Raw genomic sequence first — 21536 nt, forward strand, 5'->3', positions numbered from 1 at the left:
TCTACAATTTGTGTGACCTTGATGAAGGCACAGTGTGTTGAAACATCAGGTCACAACTTGATTTAAATATAGAAGCATAACAGAGTGTGCAGTTCTCCATCTTTTCACATGACACCTTCTTCAGACAGTCTGCACCTCACCTGAAGTCTCTGGGTGCTCATCTCCAGCTCCTGTGTTCTTTACATTAAATGTCAGCATGATATTCATATCACATCTATAATGAACAAAGAACTGACAGCATGTCTGACCTCAGAGTCTCCAGTCGACAGTGTGGACTCTTCAGTCCAGCACACAGCAGCTTCACTGCTGAATCTTCCAGCTCGTTGTAACTCAGGTCCAGCTCTGTCAGATGGGAGGGGTTGGACTTCAGAGCTGAGGCCACGACTTCCCAGTGAGTCTCTGAGAGTCCACAGTTACGAAGTCTGTGATGACAGATTTAATGTAAAATCAGTTATTATCAAAACAGAGCTGAGAATAAGCATACCAATAACTTTATGCTGAATGAATATACATGACGGTGATAATAATAATCACAATGATAATCATCCTAGTCATAATAATTGTAATATTCATAATAACAGTTGTTTTGATCAGATTTAAACATTTTAACCACAGCTTTAAGCTCCTGAGCTTAATCTCCTTCACACCTTAACTGGAAGATATTTAGAAATAAAACTCTGAAAAGAAATTACAATCTGATAGAGTGTAGCAGAGTAGTAGGAATACAGTGTGCAGTGTGAGTAGTGAAAGTATGAGTAGTAGGAGAGTAGTAGCCTGAAGTAGAAGCTCCGGGCGGCGCGGGTGTCAGGCCGAAGCTCCCTAACTCTGGCTTCAGGCCTAGCATCTGTGTTTGCCCAGAGTGCCAAGCCACCTACATGAACCTGGAGGATGGGTATGTCAAGTGTGCAGCGTGCCTGGTGCCTCATCATGCTGGGCTGCCACTCGGCTCCTGTGACTTCACCTGCCTGCATTGCAGAGAGCTTCCACACGCTGAGCTTGTGAGCAGAGTGGAGATCTTTTCCGGGATGGGAACCACTCTCCACTGGGCGGCCGTCACTGATGTGGCTGCCCCACACTTCGATCAGAATCAGAATCAGAATCAGAAAGACTTTAATGATCCCCGGGGGGAAATTGGGAATGCTGCCCAGTCGCCCTCTGCCTCCTCTGAAGAAGCTGAGAACGAGGAAGAGGCAGCCGGCCGCTCCTCTCCCTTCTCCCTGCCAAACACCACGGGCTCGTGTGAAGACACGAACGATGAGGGAGCCTTCCTCCAGCTCTCCCTCTCCCAGACTCTCCTCCTCACCAGCCTTCCCTAGCCCGGGCTGCACCGCCTCCTCCGCCTGCCACCCCTCGTCCAGCATCGGGGCAGCGGCTCCACCTTCCTGGTTTCCACCGCAGCTCACAGCTTGGGCCTGGAGCTTCCTGCCCCGGGAGCGACGTGCTCCGAGGGCGGCTCTCCTCCTCTCTGACCCGCCCTGCCCAGCCTGCACGAGCTGAAACACTGCGGCCGTGCACCACGAGAGGTCCTGCTATGCGGTGGGAGGACATGACGCGGGTGGAGGGGGAGACAGACTGAGGCTTCCCCTCTGCTCCTCCACTTGAAGACAGCCTGGTCCTCGTGCTCCTGCCTGGTGCCTCCTTCTACAATGGAAGCATAACTTCCTGCTGTTGTCTGCCGCTCACATAAAGCAGCCTAAAGTCACTATTCAACACAATATGAAAAGTGTCCTATAGCAAATGTCCAGACTCTCAGAGTGCTGCTTTTGTGTAGGAAAGGTTCACAAAGTACAGGTTTATTATCTAAAGTGACCCCGTGCTACTGTCCTCTGCTCAGATGAAGAGGATGGAGCAGATCAGTGTCCCCATATCCCATCTCCTTCTCCCCGGTCCTCACCACCGGCCAAGCAGCTCAAATATCAGATAGCAGTGGAGTTTGATATAAAGCCTAATATCACCCGCCTGGTAATAAAAACACTATAAAGGGCTTCACCCCCTCCTCCCTCTTAAAACTAAGATACCAGAGATAAAGTGTCATGTGTTTTTAATAGTGTACAAACATTAACGGCTTCGGCTCCAAAGCCCAATTCTCCAGATGGGGCTGGTGCCGTTCAGAAAGCTAGTTTGTCTAAAACACTATTTGAGTCTAAAGCAGGAAAACGATGAGATAAAACGTTTCCTGCTGAACCACAGCTTTCTAATAATAATAAAGCTGTCATGCTTTTAATACAACATCACAAAGTAGGGATGCACAATATGGATTTTTAGAGCCGATACGATAACCGATAAATATATTCTTCTTGGCTGATAACCGATACGATATAACCGATAATTATTATAATAAAAATATATATATATATTTTTTTTAACCTGTATTTTATGCACACCTGGGGGTAAGAAAGGGTTAGGGTAGATGTATGTATGTAGTGAGCATAGCTCTGACCTAACCAAATCTAACTGACATCACTGTGAACGCAAAACAAAGAAAACTTCTGATATAATATGATTGTTTTAAGTGTATCACTCAATTATAGTCAATACAAAAATAAAGGCTTTTATAGAACGGAAAGCCAAGCTGCTTAGTCTGCAGATAAAACACAATGACAAAAGGCATAGTAATTTAGACTCTTATTGTCATACTGATCTGTTCAAATTTTGCATGGGTTCCAGTTCTCAGTGAGTTGTAGCTTGGGCCCAATGAATGGGGCAGGCATATATACAGTCCATGGGCAGGCACTATAAACCATCTGTCTTGTTTCACTTTTTACTGAAAAATGCTGCCACCAGATTAAAGAAAAGACACTATGTGATGTTGACTGACTGATGTTTTTTATGTAGCCTAATGTGCGCGACTGCGCCTTTGTTTTCATTACTGGCTGTTAGATGGCTCTGTCCAGGGGGTCATCCCTATGTTCCGCGGGTCCTATGTTCCCCGTTTTTAACACTCTCCGTAACATTTGGGGTGTCTATCCGCTATGCTGACCACCCGCAATGCCGACCTTAGGTTTAGGCGTGAGGGGTGGGAGAGGTTAGGTTTTGGGTTAGGGTCTGGGGGAGGAAGGGTTCTATGTTCCCCGGTCCCACAAAAACGGGGAACATATGGCCCGGGGAATATAGGACCCGGGGAACATAGGTACGCTCCCCTGTCCAGCACTATGGTCCAGCAGCTAACGCTAACTAGCGCGGTTAGCTTAACGTTAGCGAGTGTTTTTTTGGAGTTAAATACACAATCCCTGGATGTTTCATTTCGGGTAAAGGGGTTTCCATTAGTTTCTATAAGTTTACACCAGCTCTGTGTATTAAGTGCTTTTGCGGGGCTGTTTGATCACAAGCCACAGACTGTAAATGTCACAAGCATTTTGTCTGCCAAGCGGACGAGCCTGCAGGGTAGGCCGCACGACGAGCTAATGCTAACAAAACTCGCTAACAAAAACAACAAACATATCCGCTGCATCATCGCCAGCTTTGGCTTAACGTAATGCCAGCTTAGAGGTTTCCCCTCCTCTCGGAACCAGTGTGGGACATGGATTGCAAATTACAATAGCTTTCTGATCATCTGGAACTGAAAAACAGCAACACACTGGCAGCAGCCATGTTTGCGTCGCAGCTGTGATGTCACGAATGTGCGACAACAAAAGCTCCGCTTCCGAGGCAAAAAATAAAGCAGGATTATTATCGGATAATTTATCGGAAAAAGGCCATTATCGGAATAATAAATAATAACGCAAATGGCCAAATTGGCCGATAATTTATCGGTCCGATAATTATCGTGCATCCCTATCACAAAGCTGTGTGTGTGTTTGTGTGTGTGTGTGTGAGAGAGAGAGTGTGAGTGTGTGTGTGTGTGTGTGAGAGAGAGAGAGAGAGAGAGAGAGAGAGAGTGCTCCACGCTCAGTTTCACTCTGGACGGGAGGCCTGCTGCCTCTGTGGTGCTCCCAGAGGGCCTCAGAGGTTTTACAGCAGAAAACCTCAGACAAAAGCAAGCCTCCTGATTGGCCTATAACTTGTGAGGACACAAAAGACTCAACCTTTCCGTCCAATCGCAGGAGAGGAATAAATGCACCAGAAGTCACATTTCTCCCCACGTGGGCTCGCTCTGAAAGAAGTGAGATTCCCGCTCGCACTCTCCCCCCTCCTCTCTCGGACGTCAGTAACCACACCCCCTCCTCGCTCTCTGTCCTATCACAGGAGGGGAAGCCTCGCTCTCTGTCCTATCACAGGAGGGGAAGCCTCGCTCTCTGTCCTATCACAGGAGGGGAAGCCTCGCTCTCTGTCCTATCACAGGAGGGGAAGCGGTGTTTGCCTAGGCGGCTTCATTCAAAAAAGAGATTACTTTTCATCTCTCACCCGCTTTACAACAATACCAGAGGAGAGACAGAGCAATCCTACAAGAGATAACACTCTCACTCTCTTTCATAGTGGCCCCCGCGCACACAGCAGCAGCACGGTGGGCTGAAAGCTGCTGTTGAAACAAATGAAACATAGAGACTCATACAGAGTACAGCCCCTCTCAGAACACAGCCTGCTGTGAAGAGACATCTCCCAGGGACAGAATGGCATCTGATGTCATGCAGAAAACAACATGATTGGTTTGTGACAATAGACCTGGTGGATGCATATTTCCATATTCCAGTTTGCCAGGCACACTGCAAATACCTGCGCTTCTACTTTCAGGGGGTAGCCTATCAATACAAACCTCTCTCCTTCGGTTACGCGCTAGCCCCTCAAACCTTTACCAAGTGCATGGAGCTAGCCTTAGCCCCTCTATGAAGGAGAGGTATCAGGGTCCTCCACTATCTGGATGACCTGATTCTGCTGGACGAGTCAAGAGAACAGACTGCCTTGTTGCATACGATGGAGACAGTAGAGCACCTCCAATCACTGGGTTGTGCCATACATTGGACAAAGAGCTCTCCCCTCCCCAGTCACACACTTCTCACAGGTCTGAAGTTTTGGGGGACCCCCAACAGACTCTCAGAGGGAGTCCCTCTGGGGAGAGTGATGTCACACGTGACAGTGTTCACACATGCTTCCCTCTCCAGATGGGGGGAAGGGGGGGGGGGGACACCCCCTCTCCCTGCACATAAATGCCCTGGAAGCACTTTTCCACCCAGCTGTCAGGTTATCACATGCTGGTCAGAACAGACAGCACAACTGCAGCGGCTTACATCAACCGCCAGGGGGAGACACACTCCGCCACACTCCTGGAAATAGCAAGGGATTTGCTGATGTGGTCACAAACACATCTGCTATCGCTCAAAGCTCTATTTCAGAGGTGGAAAACCAAACATACATCATGGCATCATGGCATACAAAGGTAAAATAAATAAATTGACTTGACTTACAATAGGAGAAATGAATATGATGTACTGGATTCAGACGCCAGGAAGACTAGCTGGTGCCATAGAAATGAGTTAATGTGGAACCTTGTAAATAAATAAATAAATAAATAAATAAATAAATAAATAAATAAATAAATAAATAAATAAACAAAAAAATAAATATAACACCAGGACTAACCGAGCCTTCCTGCAGTTCCTCACAGCTGGGATCAGTCTCTGCCGTCCCTTATCTGATGTTTTGTAGGACTTCAGGTCCAACTCATCTAGAACCTCCTCTGACATCTGCAGCATGTAGGCCAGAGCTGAGCAGTGGATCTCAGAGAGTTCCTTATCTGATCTGTTCTCTGACTTCATGAACTGTTGGATCTCCTGATGTACTGACTGGTCATTCATCTCCATCAAACAGTGGAATATGTTGATGCTTTTGTCAGGCGAGGAATTGGAGGTCATCTTCTTCAGGTTGCTGATGGCTCTCTGGATGCTTTCTGGTCTGCTGTCGGTCTGACCCAGCAGGCCTCCTAAGAGACGCTGGCTGGACTCCAGTGAGAGGCCATGAAGGAAGCGGACAAAGAGGTCAAAGTAGCCATTTTTACTGTGCAGGGCTTTGGCCATGGCTTTCTGCAGGAAGACATGCAGGGATTGATGACGTTTACCCCAGCCTTTTCCCAGGAATGTCTGCAGTACTTTCTTAGCCCTGTTTGTGTAGCAGTGGAACATGTAGACTGCAGCGAGAAACTCCTGAATGCTCAGATGAACAAAGCAGTAGACCATCTTCTTTAAGTGCACACACTCTCTTTTGAAGATCTCTGTGCACACTCCTGAGAACACTGATGCCTCTCTGACATCAAGACCACACTTCTCCAGGTCTTCTTGGTAGAACATGAGGTTGCCTGTCTCCAGATGTTCAAACGCCAGTCTCCCCAGCTTCAGAAGAGCTTCCCTGTCAGTCTTCGTCAGCTCCTGTTGACTCCTCTCACGTCTCTCATTATACTTCTGCTTCTTCCTCTCTGTCTGAACCAGCAGGAAGTGTGAGTACATCTCAGTCAGGGTCTTGGGCAGCTCTCCTCTCTGGTCTGAAATCAACATGTGCTCCAGAACTGTAGCAGTGATGAAGCAGAAGACTGGGATGTGGCACATGATGTGGAGGGTCCTGGATGCCTTGATGTGGGAAATGATTCTGCTGGCCTGCTCCTTATCACTGCATCTCCTCTTGAAGTACTCCTCCTTCTGGTCTTCAGTGAACCCTTGTGCCTCTGTCACCCTGTGGACACATGTAGGAGGGATCTGATTGGCTGCTGCAGGTCTGGAAGTTATCCAGAGGAGAGCTAAGGGAAGCAGCTTCCCCTTGATGAGGTTTGTCAACAGCACATTTACTGATGATGTCTGTGTGACGACAGACACAACCTCTGTGTTCTGGAAATCCATTGAAAGTCTGCTTTCATCCAGGCCGTCAAAGATGAACACAACTTTACAGAGAGAGAGCTGCTCTGCTGTGACCATCTGTAATGTTGGATGGAAAACATGGAGCAGCGTGAGAAGACTGTACCGCTCATCTTTGATCAAGTTCAGCTCCCTGAACGAAAGCGGAATCACAAGACTGACATCTTGATTTTCCAAACCCTCTGCCCAGTCCAGAGTGAACTTCTGCACTGAGAAGGTTTTTCCAATGCCAGCAATGCCCTGCGTCAGGACAACTCTGATTTTTCTCTCTTTTTCTTTCTTTTTATTCTCTTGGTCAGGTAACCTTTCTTCATTGTCTTTCCCTTTCTTCTCTTTGTCAGGTATCTTTAAGGGTTTAAAGATGTCGTGGACCTTGATCGGAGCTTCATGGAGGGTCTTCATCTTGGATGCTGTCTCCTGTTTGAGTGGAGCATCATGGAGGGTCTTCATCTTGGACACTGTCTCCAGCTGCCACACCTCATGTTGGGTATTAACGTCTTCACTTCGTCCCACTGTGATGTAGAGCAGAGTGTAGATCCTGTTGAAGGAGGTTCCAGTTCCTGCTTCAGCGGTTCCTGCTTCAGTTCCTTCTGTCACAAATCCACATCTCTTTATCAGAATGATCTTATGCTCATCTAAAACCACCTGCAGAGCACCGTCCACTGGAAGACATGAAGGAGTAAACAAGGGTTACTCAAATACTGTAGTATCTGGCATGAATTTTATGTGTGTGTGTGTGTGTGTGTGTGTGTGTGTGTGTGTGTGTGTGTGTGTGTGTGTGTGTGTGTGTGTGTGTGTGTGTGTGTGTGTGTGTGTGTGGGCTTGTGCGTGCGTGTGTATAAACACACATATATGTATATATATATATATATATATATATACATACACACACTGTATGTATATATGTTGCATGAGAAAGAAACATGTGTCTGTACTCTGTAGCAACACAAGAAGTCCTGGTTGTAGAAATGGTGACAACAGTAGATACACTCCAAGTCTTACTTTGTACGATGCTGGTTTGACTGGATGTCTGCAGTCCAGGTCTCCATCTGTCATCACTCGTCTTCCTCTCTCTGTGGAGATGAAGGCAATTCATTATGACAGATTAGAAAGGTTTATAAAGGTAGTAAAACAACTAAAAAAGGTTTTAACTATCTTTTGTTGCTAGCAAGCAGAGTATAGAATTAATGGAAAGTATCAGTTGTGGTGACATCTAGTGGACATAAATCACAAGTACAGGTTTGGGCAAGGAGGGCCACAGTCACATGGCCAGCAAAGGACTATGGGATATGGGCTGAGGTATTGCCACGTTCTGACTTAGTGATTCAGTCTATCTCGTGACCTGAGAGTGACTGTGAGCAGTGATGGAATATGTAGAGTACCAGGAAATAAGCGGCTCCAGCTACTTCCTGGGCCAAAAGAGAAGCGTCTTGTCTCTCTGTTCCTGCGTCTCTTCACAGAAAGACATGTAGCATCTTTGTTGCTAACTTGATGACACAAACATAAACCTGTCAAGTGCAGTCGATCACTGAGTACACAGATCATAGTGTGAACACTACATTACTGGTGGGCGGGATGAGACAATTTGATTGACACATGATGGACGTGCTATTGATTAACAGTAGTGTTAAAAGCAGCATCAAATTAAACAGGGTAGTGAAGCAGTATTTAATGAAAAGAAGCAGCGATGTTTGGAAACACATTAAACTGAAATGCTGAAATTCCTTTTGAATAAATAAATGTTGGTAAATATCGGTTATCGGCCATAACAGCAAAGTTAATATCGGTTAGGGGGCACTGCTGTGCTGCTGTGGCAGCAGTGAGGGGGTGCTGCTGAGCTGCTGTGGCAGCAGTGAGGGGGTGCAGCAGTGAGGGTTTTTTTTGTAAAGAAGAAAGAAAACATTTAAAGAACAAAAGCCCCACTTTTACCGCTGTGTGCCGGCAATATAGGGCTGGGCGATATATCGACTATACTCGATGTATCCCGGCTTGTGCCACGTGAGATGTAGAAATGACTATATCGCGAACATTCGAGTATAATGTCACGCATTGTTTATAATTTAAGCCGCCGGCATTTCCTCTTGCCAGCTCTCCCTCTCAAGGGAGAGCTCTGTCACACTCAGGAAGGGAGGGGGGAAAATGGATACATCAAACGCGTCAAACCGCGTGACAAACCTGTCCTCACCAACCAACCCAAGCAGCTGGCGAAACATGGCCGCCTCCAGTGTGGCTGTTGACAGTTTCAAATTATAACAAAACAACCACTATTGCAATTTGCAATACATGTCCCGCAAGGTTTCTGAGATTAGGGGAAAGTCTGAGCTGGCGTTACGCTAAACCAAATGTGGGGAGGAGGCAGCGGATTTGTTTGGCGTTAACGTTAGCTGTTGTGGTGGGGGCTAGTCTAGGTGGGGGCTAACGTTAGCTAGCTGGTTGTGGCTACCTAGTTGCAGGCAGCGCTCCACAAGCTTGTTGTGACCAAAATCCCCGCATTTGAAGCACTTCATACTCCCAGAGCTGGCGTAAACCATAGAGAACCTCATGCATTACTCAAAATGAAACGTCCAGGGTTTGTGTCTCCAAAAGCAACTAACGCTAACATTACATGCAAGGTAATGTGAAGCTAATGTAGCTAGCTGCGGGGCAGTCATGATCTATATATCTATATCTATATAGGAAAACGAATGCGCACATTTCGCCTACATAAAAGTCAACATCACATAGTGTCTTTTCTTTAATCTAGGCATCATTTTTCAGTCAAAAGTGAAACGAGACAGATATGTGAGGCTATAGTGAGGCTTTCCATGCCTCACTATAGAACTGGCCCCAATGCAAAATTCAGACAGCTTATATGTTGCCGTAATGCCAATAAGAGTCTAAATTTATTTTTTTATGTTTTATCTGCAGACTAAGCAGCTAGGCTTTCGGTTCTATAAAAGCCTTTATTTTTTGTATTGACTATTGAGTGATACACTTTACTAAAACAATCATATTATATCAGAAGTGTTGTGTTCACAATAGTGATGTCAGATTTGCTTAGGTCAGAGCTATGGAATATTAAATCATCCATCTTTGCTCACTACATCTGCCCTTTCTTTCTTCTTTTTTACCCCAGGTGTGCATAAAATACAGGTTATGGAAAAGTCATGGAAATCCATTGGTCAAAATGTGTATGAACCCTCAAATATATTGTGTATCGTGATATAGCCGAAAAACATCGCAATATTCTTTAGAGGCCATATTGCCCAGCCCTATGGCAATACAGTAGCAAAGTGGCCAAACTAACTATTAACTAACTACAAACTAACCAAGCAAACTATTAGAGTAACACCTGCAGCTGAATCACTTGGTTTGACCAAGTAAAACTATTTTTATCAGCATTTGATGAAATGTCTATGGATAAAAGAATGGAGGATGAAAACCCTTGGTTCATATACCTAAAGTGGGCATGACTTTGGCTCTATTGAATCTGTACCTTTCTTTCACTGCAGCAAACTGGTGTCTGCTCAGGGCTGTTAGGCCATGTTCAGACTAGGAGGCCAAATCTGATTTGTGAACTTTAGTAACCTATTAATGACTTTATCCAGATTGATTTTATGAGTCTGGACGCTCCAAGTCTGATTTGTGTCACTTGTCCCGAACCACATATGGAGGTAGTTTCCAATCTGCTTTCGACTGATGTGACTTCAGTGTGGACGCGCAGATCCACCAAATCTGATTTGAATGTCACTCGTAACTCGTCATCAAATGCTTCTGCGCAGGAAAACCACGTCACCAACGTACATATTTACTGACGCTCATGTCGTTACCATAGCAACCCATGCAGATAGGCTGTTTAGGTCTGGACACACAGATCCGACTTGAAAATCAGATTTGTGGCAGTGTGGACACACTCCCAAATCAGATTTGGGAAACCAATCAAGATAATGATGATTAATGACTTTATCAGCAAATTGGATTTGCTTGTAATGTGAACATGGCCTTAGGGTCGGGCAGTTCAAGTCTTTTCCATTATTTATTCATTTAGACCAGTACCTCAAAATTAATTTAACTTTTCAAGTTTTTTGCCTTAGATTTAGCTGTCTTCATAACTTCTGTGCAACATCCTGTGTGCTTTACACATTAACTGTCATTAAGTGCAATACACCCTTTAAGCCAGTAGAGGGCAGGGCATAATTTGTTATGTGAGGGAGTCAGTGTAATACGTGCATGGTCAGGTGAATTAATTCTACTATTTTATCCTTCCATTTCGAAATGGGGACATAGAGTCATGCAAATTGTTTTGTTTTAAACTGTTTTTTCTTCTATTTTCAGTGATGGAGACTAGTGAACTACATGTAATTCAACTACTAGTTTAACTACATTTTGCAGCAACCTGCTGGTAGTTCAACTACATTCATATTTGCATCATGATTCAAGTAGTTAATGTACTTTTTTGACATTTTTGTGTAGTTTACTGAAACTACAAATGACAAACATTAACATTAAACAATTAACATTTAGTAACTGAGCAAGAATGATTAATACTACAGCACATTATGAGGGTGGTGAATTTGTTTTACCATAGTATTGATCTTTCTTACTTCATTACTTTCTACTGTAATTATTGTGTTCATGAATCTGTTTAAAATTTAGACTGTGGGAGCGAATAGGGAGAAATCATTCCATTGTACAGTACTTGTTACACATGACAATAAATTACTATTGCCATTTATTAACAAATGTTCAGAGAAGTTGTTGCTATTTTAGAACTTAGTTGTCTAACTGCTTGCTGCAATACCTCCACCTGGACTCTAGTTTCTAGAAGGCAGCTGTCTGACTGATGGACAATTGTATACAAAACCAACGCTGACATTCCTTGCACTTTCCCCTGAATGAAGGCGGTCACTTTCGTGACAGAACGTGATGCAAATCGTGACTGACAGAGGCCTCCACCTGCCCGTCCACCTTGGCAATTTTATTATAGGAGGATTGGGTTCTATGTTGGAATGTATTAATCAGTCAAATATTATGACAATATCAGGCAGGACATTTGATTATATTATTGTTGAATGTATTACATTATTAGGTTTATTACATTTTTGATTAAGTTAAAGTGCAGATTTTACTACATTTTCAAGATATTATGATGTTATTGAGTGCTACAGTCCTCTTACTTTGTGTCTGGGTGTCCAGGTTCATTACTGAAATCTGGAGGGTTGCCTTTATGGCTCATTTCCACCACATTTTACTGCACTGCACAGCTCGTCACCACTCGGCTCTAATCGTTTCGGCTCGATGGACGTTTTGTTTCCACCGCGGATCATCTGCCTCCACCCACCCCCACCCACACCTGGTCGTCATAGCGACCGCATATCTGTCCTTCGCTTATAGCTGAAGTAGGCTATAACATAACATTACAATTAAATCCATCCACAGAACTTTTAAACTGTTTATGAAATACTGGTGCCTCTAAATGACCTACAGTGTACATGGGCGAATGTGACAATCGACCAGGAGAATGGATATCACTTTGTAGTTAGTCAAACTCACAGGCATGCGCTGCGCTGTGCGGGGACGGGAGAGGCGCAACAGAGTGAAGCCTCTACCACGCGGCCTCTCACCAGGCAAGACCGCGGCTTCACCAAACACCCGCTGCGGCCTAGCGGAGCGCTGCAGCCTCCACTCAGCTACAGAGCTCCCTGAGCGAGCAACAGACTTTTTTCTCAGACAATTGAACACCCGCCACGATTTTATTTCACCGGAGGCGAAGGCAGCAACACAAAAGACTGATGGAAATATACATAACAGAAGAGAAGGTAAGCCCACTAAACTGGTATGCAGCCACCAGCATTGCATATGACAGTCAGTAGACAGAGTAAACACGATTCTGCCTGACCAATCAGTCGTCAACAATGTTTTCACGTCACCGTATGAACCCGGGTTCACAGAATAGAACCACGACGAGGCAGGTACTAAAAGTAGCACGACTCGACCCCAATACAAACCGGGCTGGGATAGTTTTTAGTGGTAGAATGAGACCATTTATCGAGTCGAGCGGAGCGGGATCACGCTACTACCTGCGATGGAAATGGGCCATAAGAGTGGTCACTCTTACAGCTGGGTGCTGGAGACTCTGCTCTCTGCCTGTGGTACTGACCTCTGCAAACACAAATGTTTAATATCATCATTAGTTCTAGTAAAGACAGACAACAATGCGTTGTCACACTATTACTGTTTCTGTCCATCTGGAGTTTTTCATAAGGAGAACAGCTGCTTCTGTTCTGATCCTAATCTGCACTTTAACAATCAAGTCAATTTATTACAGTACTAGATTATAAAGTCAGTTTGCTGGGACTCCAGCCTGGTGTTGTGTTGTGTTGTGTTGTGTTGTGTTGTGTTGTGTTGTGTTGTGTTGTGTTGTGTTGTGTTGTGTTGTGTTGTGTTGTGTTGTGTTGTGTTGTGTGTGTAAGGCCTGTGTGTGTTCTGGGCGGTTCCCAGAAGCACACTCCTCAAGTTTGAAGTCAATGGGATGAATGGTCCATGAGGTAAACCACTTTTTGTGTTGCCAGTATTTGGCACTATGCTGAATTGCACCAAATCCGGGAGTGAACTCCGTCAGGTCCCCCCTAAGCGCACTCCCCAAGATTGAAGTTGATCGGACAACCGGTTCTCAAGATAAAGAACTTTTTGTGTTTGCCAGTAGGTGGCGCTATGCCGAGTTTGTGTGTGTTTGTGTGGCGGGTGTCTGTGTGTGTGGGGGGGGTATCGGTCGGCTGCTGTCGGGTCGGCAGGCACCAAACGTAGACTCAAGGATAGATTTGCTGAACATAAATATGCTATACGTTCTAACAATCCTATTCTGTACGCCTCTGGCCCTACCCCAGATGCTGTAGTCACAATTCTCCAGTCTAGTTTCAACAGCTTAACAACAGGTTTTCTCCTCCCTGTTAAACACCTCTAAGACCAAGGTCATGTGGTTCAGTAAAAAGGGCTCTGTGCTCACGTCACCTCCTCAGATCAGTACCCTCAATGGAGCGACCCTAGAGCAGGTCTCTGAATATAAATATCTGGGCATATGGCTGGACAACACTCTGTCATTTTCTCAACATATTAACAAGTTGCAAGCCAAGGTCAAATCAAAAATGGGCTTTCTCTATAGAATGCGCTCCTCTTTCACTCTCTCTGCTAGACTCACCCTGGTTAAAATGACAGTTCTTCCCATGTTAGACTATGGTGACGCCATTTTTCGCTCTACCTGCAAAACTACTCTGCAAAAGCTAGATGTCATCTATCACTCTGCCATCCACTACAAATGCCCCCTTCAGAACTCACCACTGCACTTTATATTCCTTTGTAAACTGGCCATCCCTACACACCCATCACGAAATACACTGGTTCATGCTAATTTACAAAACTCTCCTTGGTCTGTCACCCCCCTACCTGTGTAGCTTGTTGCATACTGCACCTGCCACGTACAACACCCGTAAGAGGAAGAGGTGAGGGTATCAGGAAGTTTAGAGGCACTGGGAAGGAGGAGCAACACTACAAGAAGCGAGGTGGGACAATTACATGACAACAGAGGTGGAGGTAGACGAACACTGACAGGTATATTACTTGAAACAACGAATAAATAACATATATAGTGTAATTATATAATGGGCAAATCACATATGTTACATACAGTATGTCCATGATAGAGTCCTTGAAAGCTGACTTGGAGATGAAATTGTGCAGTTTTAGTGTTTTTTTGTAAGCCATTCCAGTCTGTGGGCACAGCAGAATGGAATGACGACTGACCGATTACAGAGTGAGTTTTGGGGATTTTCAGCAGGATGAGGTTAGCAGAACTATTTCCTGGTGGAAGAGGTGGGTGTTTTTATCCTGTGTAATATATCACATTCCATCCTATCATTTCTGATCATTCCTGTTTATATTTTTGTTAGTCTTACCTTTGTAAAGTATGGATGCACCTGTTACTTCATATATTTCCATGTTTTGACCACTCTGTGAATGTAGTTTGACGAGTGAAATCCACTCACTCTACGGGCGGACGCGCGTGCCGGCGTCCGAAGGGCGGCGGCGAAAAATTTGGGGCGTTTGAAGCTCAATTTGGGCCGTTTGAAGCCCAATTTGGGCCGTTTGAAGCCAGATTTGGGTCGTTTAAAGCCCGATTTGGGCTGTTTGAAGCCCGATTTGGGCCGTTTGAAGCCCAATTTGGGCCAAGTCCAATTTTACAATGAGATGCACCCACTTTAAACCTGAATAAAGTAATAAAACCACTAGTAAACCAGTAGGCGGCGCCTGGTCTGCTGTTCAGTGAGTGGCCTGGCCTGGCCTGCAAAAAAAAAAAAAAAAAAAAGAAAATTGGCAGGCCAGGCCAGGCCAGGCCAGGCCACCGGGCATTTGCCCGACGTGCCCGATTATGCAGTCCGCCACTGCACTCACTGAATGTCCGGATATGTCCCTGTTTTCATGTGCAGGATTGTGGTGGGGAAAAGTACTGCAGAGTGGAGGATAATTGTTTCATTTCTTTTCTGTCAGGTATGATTACTATGTTTTGTTTTACATGTTACGTTTTGCACAATACCACTGTTTTGATATCGTAGCCTACTGTTGTTTGAATTCAATGTCCGCGCTCTTACTATATTTCCTGGTGGAAGAGGATTGTGGTGGGGAAAAGTACTGCAGAGTGGAGGATAATTGTTTCATTTATTTTCTGTCAGAATAAACAGCCTCTGTCTGACTTGAAGATATCCCGGTTGTTGGGTCCGATCATTAGAACACAACACAACGCAGAAGTCCACCAGTCACACATATTCACTGACACCTGCAACTGCTTCCTGAACTAGTACTTATCCCCTGCCTGTCTGCTCTGACTGTTTTAGTTTTTTTTGCTCTGTCTGTCTTGCTATGTTTTTAAGTGTGTTTTAACTTGTGTTTTAATTTGTTCTAAGTAACTTTGTATTTATTTTATCCCCTACCTCCTATCCCTCAAAAGGCTGTGCCTTCTGCCAGGTCGCCATTGTAAATAAGAATTTGTTCTGAATGACTTACCTGGTTAAATAAAGGTTAAATAAAAATAAAAAATACATTACCCTATGACCAATCATTACAAACCTGCTGGACACACACATTGTAACTGACAGAATCATGGCAATATAAGTCATCCCCACATCTATCAGAGGACGGGACCGACTCAAACATCTTCTCCAAAGAGAAACTTACCCTAAGACCAACCACTTTTCCTGGTGTAAATGATGACATTGATTTCTCTCAATTTTAAGTTTTAAGAGTTTTAATGCTAAATTAGTCTACTGTGGCTCAATGTGAGCTTGAGATTGTTTTTTGTTTTTTGGGGGGGTTTTCTCAGCTACATTCCATTGTTGGGCTGTTTAGATGACTTTTCAATGTGTGGCCTCTATTGCCTCACCTTTGTAGGCTGTATAATTGTTGATTATATTGTTGTATATACAGTAGTTCTCCCTGTCAGCTTGGGATTGTGTATTTTGCACAATACCACTGTTTTGATATCGTACTGTTTGAATTCAATGTCCGCGCTCTTACTATATTTCCTGGTGGAAGAGGATTGTGGTGGGGAAAAGTACTGCAGAGTGGAGGATAATTGTTTCATTTCTTTTCTGTCAGAATAAACAGCCTCTGTCTGACTTGAAGATATCCCGGTTGTTGGGTCCGATCATTAAAACACAACACAACGCAGAAGTCCACCGGTCACACTTGGTGCCGTGACCCGGATGATCACTGATCAGCGCTCGTCTGATCCCCGGGGTTCCTCCACTGTCTGTCCGCGGCTTGGCTCCGCTGCTCTCCATCCCCACCACGGAGGGCTGGACAGCCATACCGGCCGTTCACCAGCCGCAGCTTGCCTGGCTGCTCCCGGAGGTCCACTGCATCCGTCACCGTTCTCCCTCCTCCTCCCCGCTCCTGCTCTTCCCAGCTCCGTGGCTGCTAGGAAGCGGCTTGTGCCTTCACTCAACCTGCCGTGACTTCAAAGAGCTACGCTGGTTTCGTATGACGCGGGGTTTTCAATGAATGAAGTTAGGAGGCCTTCAATTACCGTTTTGGAGCATAGATATTTTTTTTTGCTCTCTCCCTTTCTCTCTTCCTCTCGTTTTATTTCATGTTGATTTGTGCTAGTAAAATTGTTGGTACAAACAAATACATTTAGAAGCAATTTAGAGGGGGAATATCAAGATAATAATATGAATGAATACTAGTAAATTAATAATAGAATAAGAAAATAAGCAATTGTATGCCCTGGCCTATATACATAAGGGGGGATTTGGCATTCTGCTTTATATTGTTGAAGTTTTTTTTGGGACCTGTTTATTTCATGTGAGTGTGGCAACGTTGTTCTGTGATCATATGAATGGATATGCACATATTATTTTAGAGGCATTGTGGAGATTGTATGCTCCTTGTGTATTCCCCATTGTGATGGGTAAATGTTGAACAGTGCATAGCAGAATACCCAGAATTTATAAAAAAAAAATTGTTTTCATTTATTTCTTGTTTGAGCCAATATTGTGTCTTGATTGCACTGTACTGTGAGGGGGAATTAATTTTGAGATAATGGCTGGTCGTGGGCATTTCACACTTGGGGTGGGGAGGGGCCAGCTGGTGGGTTCACTGTGTTTTGGGAGGGGTAGGTCTATGTCCCCCAGTATTCTCAACTCCACAGTTGACCAGTCAGTGGTTGACCCACCGTTAGCGCCCGCTGCTACTTCCACACCGATCACCCAATCAGAGCCTAAGCCTACACAAGTCATCCCTGTTGAAGCTTTTAGTGAAATGATAACTGATTTAGCTAAACAGATTGGGGATAACATATCGGCCAGCCTTAGTGGGATGCACCAGCCTAGTACTGCCCCCCTTCAGTCTCCTACAAGTCTGTCACCTAGTCATGCTGGTCCGGGGGTGAAAGTAGTTGTACAGTCTGACACCAAAGCTCCACCTTATTTCAGGGGTGACCATACTGATGCTTTCTCTGTTCATGAATGGGAGGATATGATGAGGTGTTACCTGAATAGGGTTAAATGTGACACTCATGTTGAAATGTTTGACCTGATAATGTCAAGACTAACAGGCAAAGCTAGAGATGTGGTGAAGGTGTCCCTCCGCAGCCGCCCTGAACTGGGTGGGACAGAGCTGCCCATGGCTGTTTTTGACATACTGTTTTTGACATAATGTTTTTGACATACTGCACCCTGACGAAGGCACTTTTGCCGAAACATGTTGGTGTAACCATTAAAACACAGCAGAGGAGATTTTGAGTGTGCGACTTCTTTTCTTTATGTTTTTGACATACTGAAATGTAACTTTAGTGAACTGTCATACTCAAACATGCCCATGAAGGATTTCTATAGCACCATTCCCCGTGCTGATGAGAATGCTATGGACTACTGGATTCGCCTTAACAAGTCGATTGATGCTGCTGACGAGTGTCTCCAGAGGCGGGGTAGGAGTGTGGAGGACCCCAGTGCTGAGGTGGTCATGATGTTCATCAACCACTGCCCCGACCCCGGTCTCGCCATGTCATTCCTGCTGAAGGCACCTGAGCGCTGGAGTGCAGCTGAGGTTCAGGAGCGTCTGGACAGTCACATGAGAAATGTGAGGAGCACAGCAGCCCAGTCCCGTCGCACAGTGGGTTTGTCAGCCTACAGTCAGAGCCCTGTGACCGAGCCCTGTCAACGTCTCAATGCTGGCTCAGGGAACCCTCTGCCTGCTCCTGCCATGGCCTGCAGTCACCCGTGGCCTGAAACCATGGTGGCGAGTCCATACGTGCCTGCTCCCTTGCCTCCAGCCACTGTCTCTGGTCCAACTCCTGCAGCCATAGACTTGCCAGCTACTGAGCCTGGAGTCCAGCAGGTTGTGGCTATGTTTGACAAAGTTCTGTCTCTGTGCAATGCTTCCCTTGCAGCCGGTCAAAGGCCAACCCTCAGCCATTCAACCGCCAGCCATTCAACCGTGAGCCATTCAACCGTCAGCCAACCCGTCTCCGTAACGAGCAGGGTTCTGAGCCCTATACATGCAAGGTTTGTGGCTCCAGGGACCACTCAACTCACGCACACTGCCGGTTTCATAGACTGTGCCACAACTGCTTCAGTCCTTGTCATATGAAGCATGAATGCCCACAATCCCCCCGTTCTCAAGCCATGCCACCTCCTTCTCCCTCCCAAACTGATTTAAACTAGCCCGCCCATGTAGTGAGAGGGGTAGCATGGGCAGTCCAAGTGAGACCCTCTGTAATGAAGAAGATTTGCAGTCAACATATGTGAACTGTTGTAGTATTCTTCCTGATGACAAAACAGTAATTGTTGTGGGGTCACATCGGGTAGAGGTGGCTAGTGAACTGTTTTATGCTCCAGTTTCTGTAAGGGGACAGTTTACTTTGAAGGGGATGCTCGATTCAGGGAGCATGTCATGTACTCTCAGTGAAGAGGCGGAGTCCAAGCTTAGGGCCGCTGGTGTTCTCCCGAATCCTCAGCCTGTGCCCGAGAAGGTGGTGCTTGTTGGCTGTGGTGGCCTTACGACACAACCCAGATGTATCTATGACCTGGACATTGAGATTTATGGATCCAAATTCGCTGTACCAACATTCCTCGTTCCGGGGCAGAGGGACGAGCTCATCATTGGAAGCAACGTGATCAGGCCCATAACACAGAGGTTGAAGTCTGATGAGAAGTACTGGGAGCTCCTCTGCTCAAACACCTCAGACCCGGAGTGTGAGCAGTTTCTCCAGTTGCTCAGTTCCATAACCCGTTGGTCTGGTCCTGAACTGCCTGACAAGGTTGGCACCGTTAGGCTACGGCTGTCACACTTGCACCACAGAAGGAGTATCTGGTGTGGGGAAAGCTGCCCAGTAGTGCTCCTGTGTCGCCTGGGAGTGCTGTCATAGTAGAACCGACATCTTCACGTTCAGCCCCTAGAGACATCATCGTCGGGCGGGTGGTGGCACCCATGTGGGGAGAACGCTGGGTTCCAATGAAAATCCTCAACCCAACAAAAAGTCCTGTGACCCTGCGCCGCAATGCTAAGGTGGCAGATGTCTTTCCCTGTGTCGCTGTTGAGGACCTCCCCATCTCCCAGGGTGTGAATAGGCCGCAGGCTGGTGAAGCAGCTGACGCTGTCTCCAGAGGGGATGCCACCTCCGACCCCTGTGAGCAGCTTAAAGGCTGTGGACTGGCAGACATCAACCTGTCGGGCTGTGAAGTGTCAGATGAATGGAAAGAGCGGCTGGCTGACCTTGTGCTCACTTATCAGGATGTCTTCTCCAAGGACAAGCTGGACTGTGGAGAAGCGAAGGGGTTCGTCCACCGTATTCACCTCACTGATGATCGCCCTTTCCGGCTGCCCTATCGCCGTGTCCCTCCAGCACACTATCATAAACTGAGAGAGGTGCTGTCTGAGATGGAGTTAAAAGGCATCATCACTAAGTCAATCAGTGAATATGCTTCGCCGCTGGTCCTGGTCTGGAAGAAGTCAGGAGACTTGAGGATCTGCACTGACTTTCGATGGCTTAATGCCAAGACCGTAAAGGATGCTCACCCATTGCCTCACCAGGGCGACTGCCTTGCTGCCCTCGGTGGAAACGCCTTTTTCAGCACCATGGATCTCACATCGGGGTTCTACAACATCCCCCTCCATGAGTCTGACAGGCGCTACACAGCCTTCACGACACCCTTAGGCCTGTATGAATATAACAGACTTCCCCAGGGCCTTTGCAACAGCCCCGCATCCTTTATGCGGATGATGATCAGTGTCTTCGGTGACTTGAATTTCTCCAGCCTCCTCTGTTATCTTGATGACCTGCTCGTGTTTGCTCCATCTGAAGGGGAAGCCTTGAAGCAACTGGAGACGGTCTTCTCACGTCTCAGAGCCAACAACCTGAAGCTGGCGCAGAAGAAGTGCCACTTTCTGCGGAGGTGTGTGAAGTTTCTTGGCCACGTGGTGAGCAGCAGTGGTGTCTCAGTCGATCAGGAGAAGGTGGAGGCAATCTCGGCATTCAGGAAGGAGGATCTCATGAACAGTGACGGCTGCACACCATCTCAGCGGCGAATAAAATCATTTCTTGGGATGGTCATGTATCAGCATTTCATTCCTGGCTGCTCTTCCATCGCAAAGCCACTCTACGCCTTGACAGCAGGGCAGAAGAGGAGAGCTAAAAGCTCCTTCAGTAGGCGGAGAGCTGGCACCTTCCGTGAACTGACTCCTGAGGATTGGACTCCTGCTTATGAGATAGCGTTTGAGAATCTCAAGAATGCAGTCCTCAACAGTGTGATGCTGGCACACCCAGACTTTGATAGGCCTTTTGTACTCTCTGCCGATGCTTCCCTTGATGGTGTAGGCGCTGTCCTGTCTCAGGTGCCTGCTGACGAGGAGAGAGCAAGACCAATCGCTTTTGCAAGCAAGTCCCTCAGTCGCGCTCAAGCTTACTATCCTGCCCACAGGCTGGAGTTCATCATGCAATCATTACAAACCTGCTGGACACACACATTGTAACTGACAGAATCATGGCAATAGAAGTCATCCCCACATCTATCAGAGGACGGGACCGACTCAAACATCTTCTCCAAAGAGAAACTTTTTGGATCATTACCCTAAGACCAACCACTTTTCCTGGTGTAAATGATGACATTAATTTCTCTCAATTTTAAGTTTTAAGAGTTTTAATGCTAAATTAGTCTACTGTGGCTCAATGTGAGCTTGAGATTGTTTTTTGTTTTTTGGGGTTTTTTTCTCAGCTACATTCCATTG

The 21536-nt window shown here is 46.0% G+C and overlaps 2 protein-coding genes across 2 annotated transcripts in view; both read right to left on the reverse strand.

Annotated features, from left to right (window-relative positions):
* The window catches only part of LOC310770780 (NLR family CARD domain-containing protein 3-like), a gene marked incomplete at its 3' end in the record, with an annotated part of 51332 nt that extends 39353 nt beyond the window's left edge, over positions 1 to 11979 (reverse strand). Inside the window, exons 1-4 of the mRNA XM_083663486.1 lie at positions 11936 to 11979; positions 7782 to 7852; positions 5518 to 7441; positions 249 to 422 (exon numbers count right to left, since the gene is read on the reverse strand). Coding sequence (XP_083519612.1) covers positions 249 to 422; positions 5518 to 7441; position 7782 — 2099 coding nt within the window. The 5' untranslated portion in view covers positions 7783 to 7852; positions 11936 to 11979. The remainder of the gene's footprint in view (positions 1 to 248; positions 423 to 5517; positions 7442 to 7781; positions 7853 to 11935) is intronic.
* An 847-nt stretch (positions 11980 to 12826) lies between these two features.
* Positions 12827 to 21536, reverse strand: part of LOC310770776 (uncharacterized protein) — a gene marked incomplete at both ends in the record, with an annotated part of 51478 nt that continues 42768 nt past the window's right edge. The window contains one exon of the mRNA XM_083663484.1: positions 12827 to 12920. Within this exon, the coding sequence (XP_083519610.1) occupies positions 12827 to 12920 (94 nt within the window). The remainder of the gene's footprint in view (positions 12921 to 21536) is intronic.

Source organism: Poromitra crassiceps (genome assembly GCF_964638095.1).
Source record: "Poromitra crassiceps genome assembly, contig: HAP1_SCAFFOLD_225, whole genome shotgun sequence".
NCBI classification, from domain to species: domain Eukaryota; kingdom Metazoa; phylum Chordata; class Actinopteri; order Beryciformes; family Melamphaidae; genus Poromitra; species Poromitra crassiceps.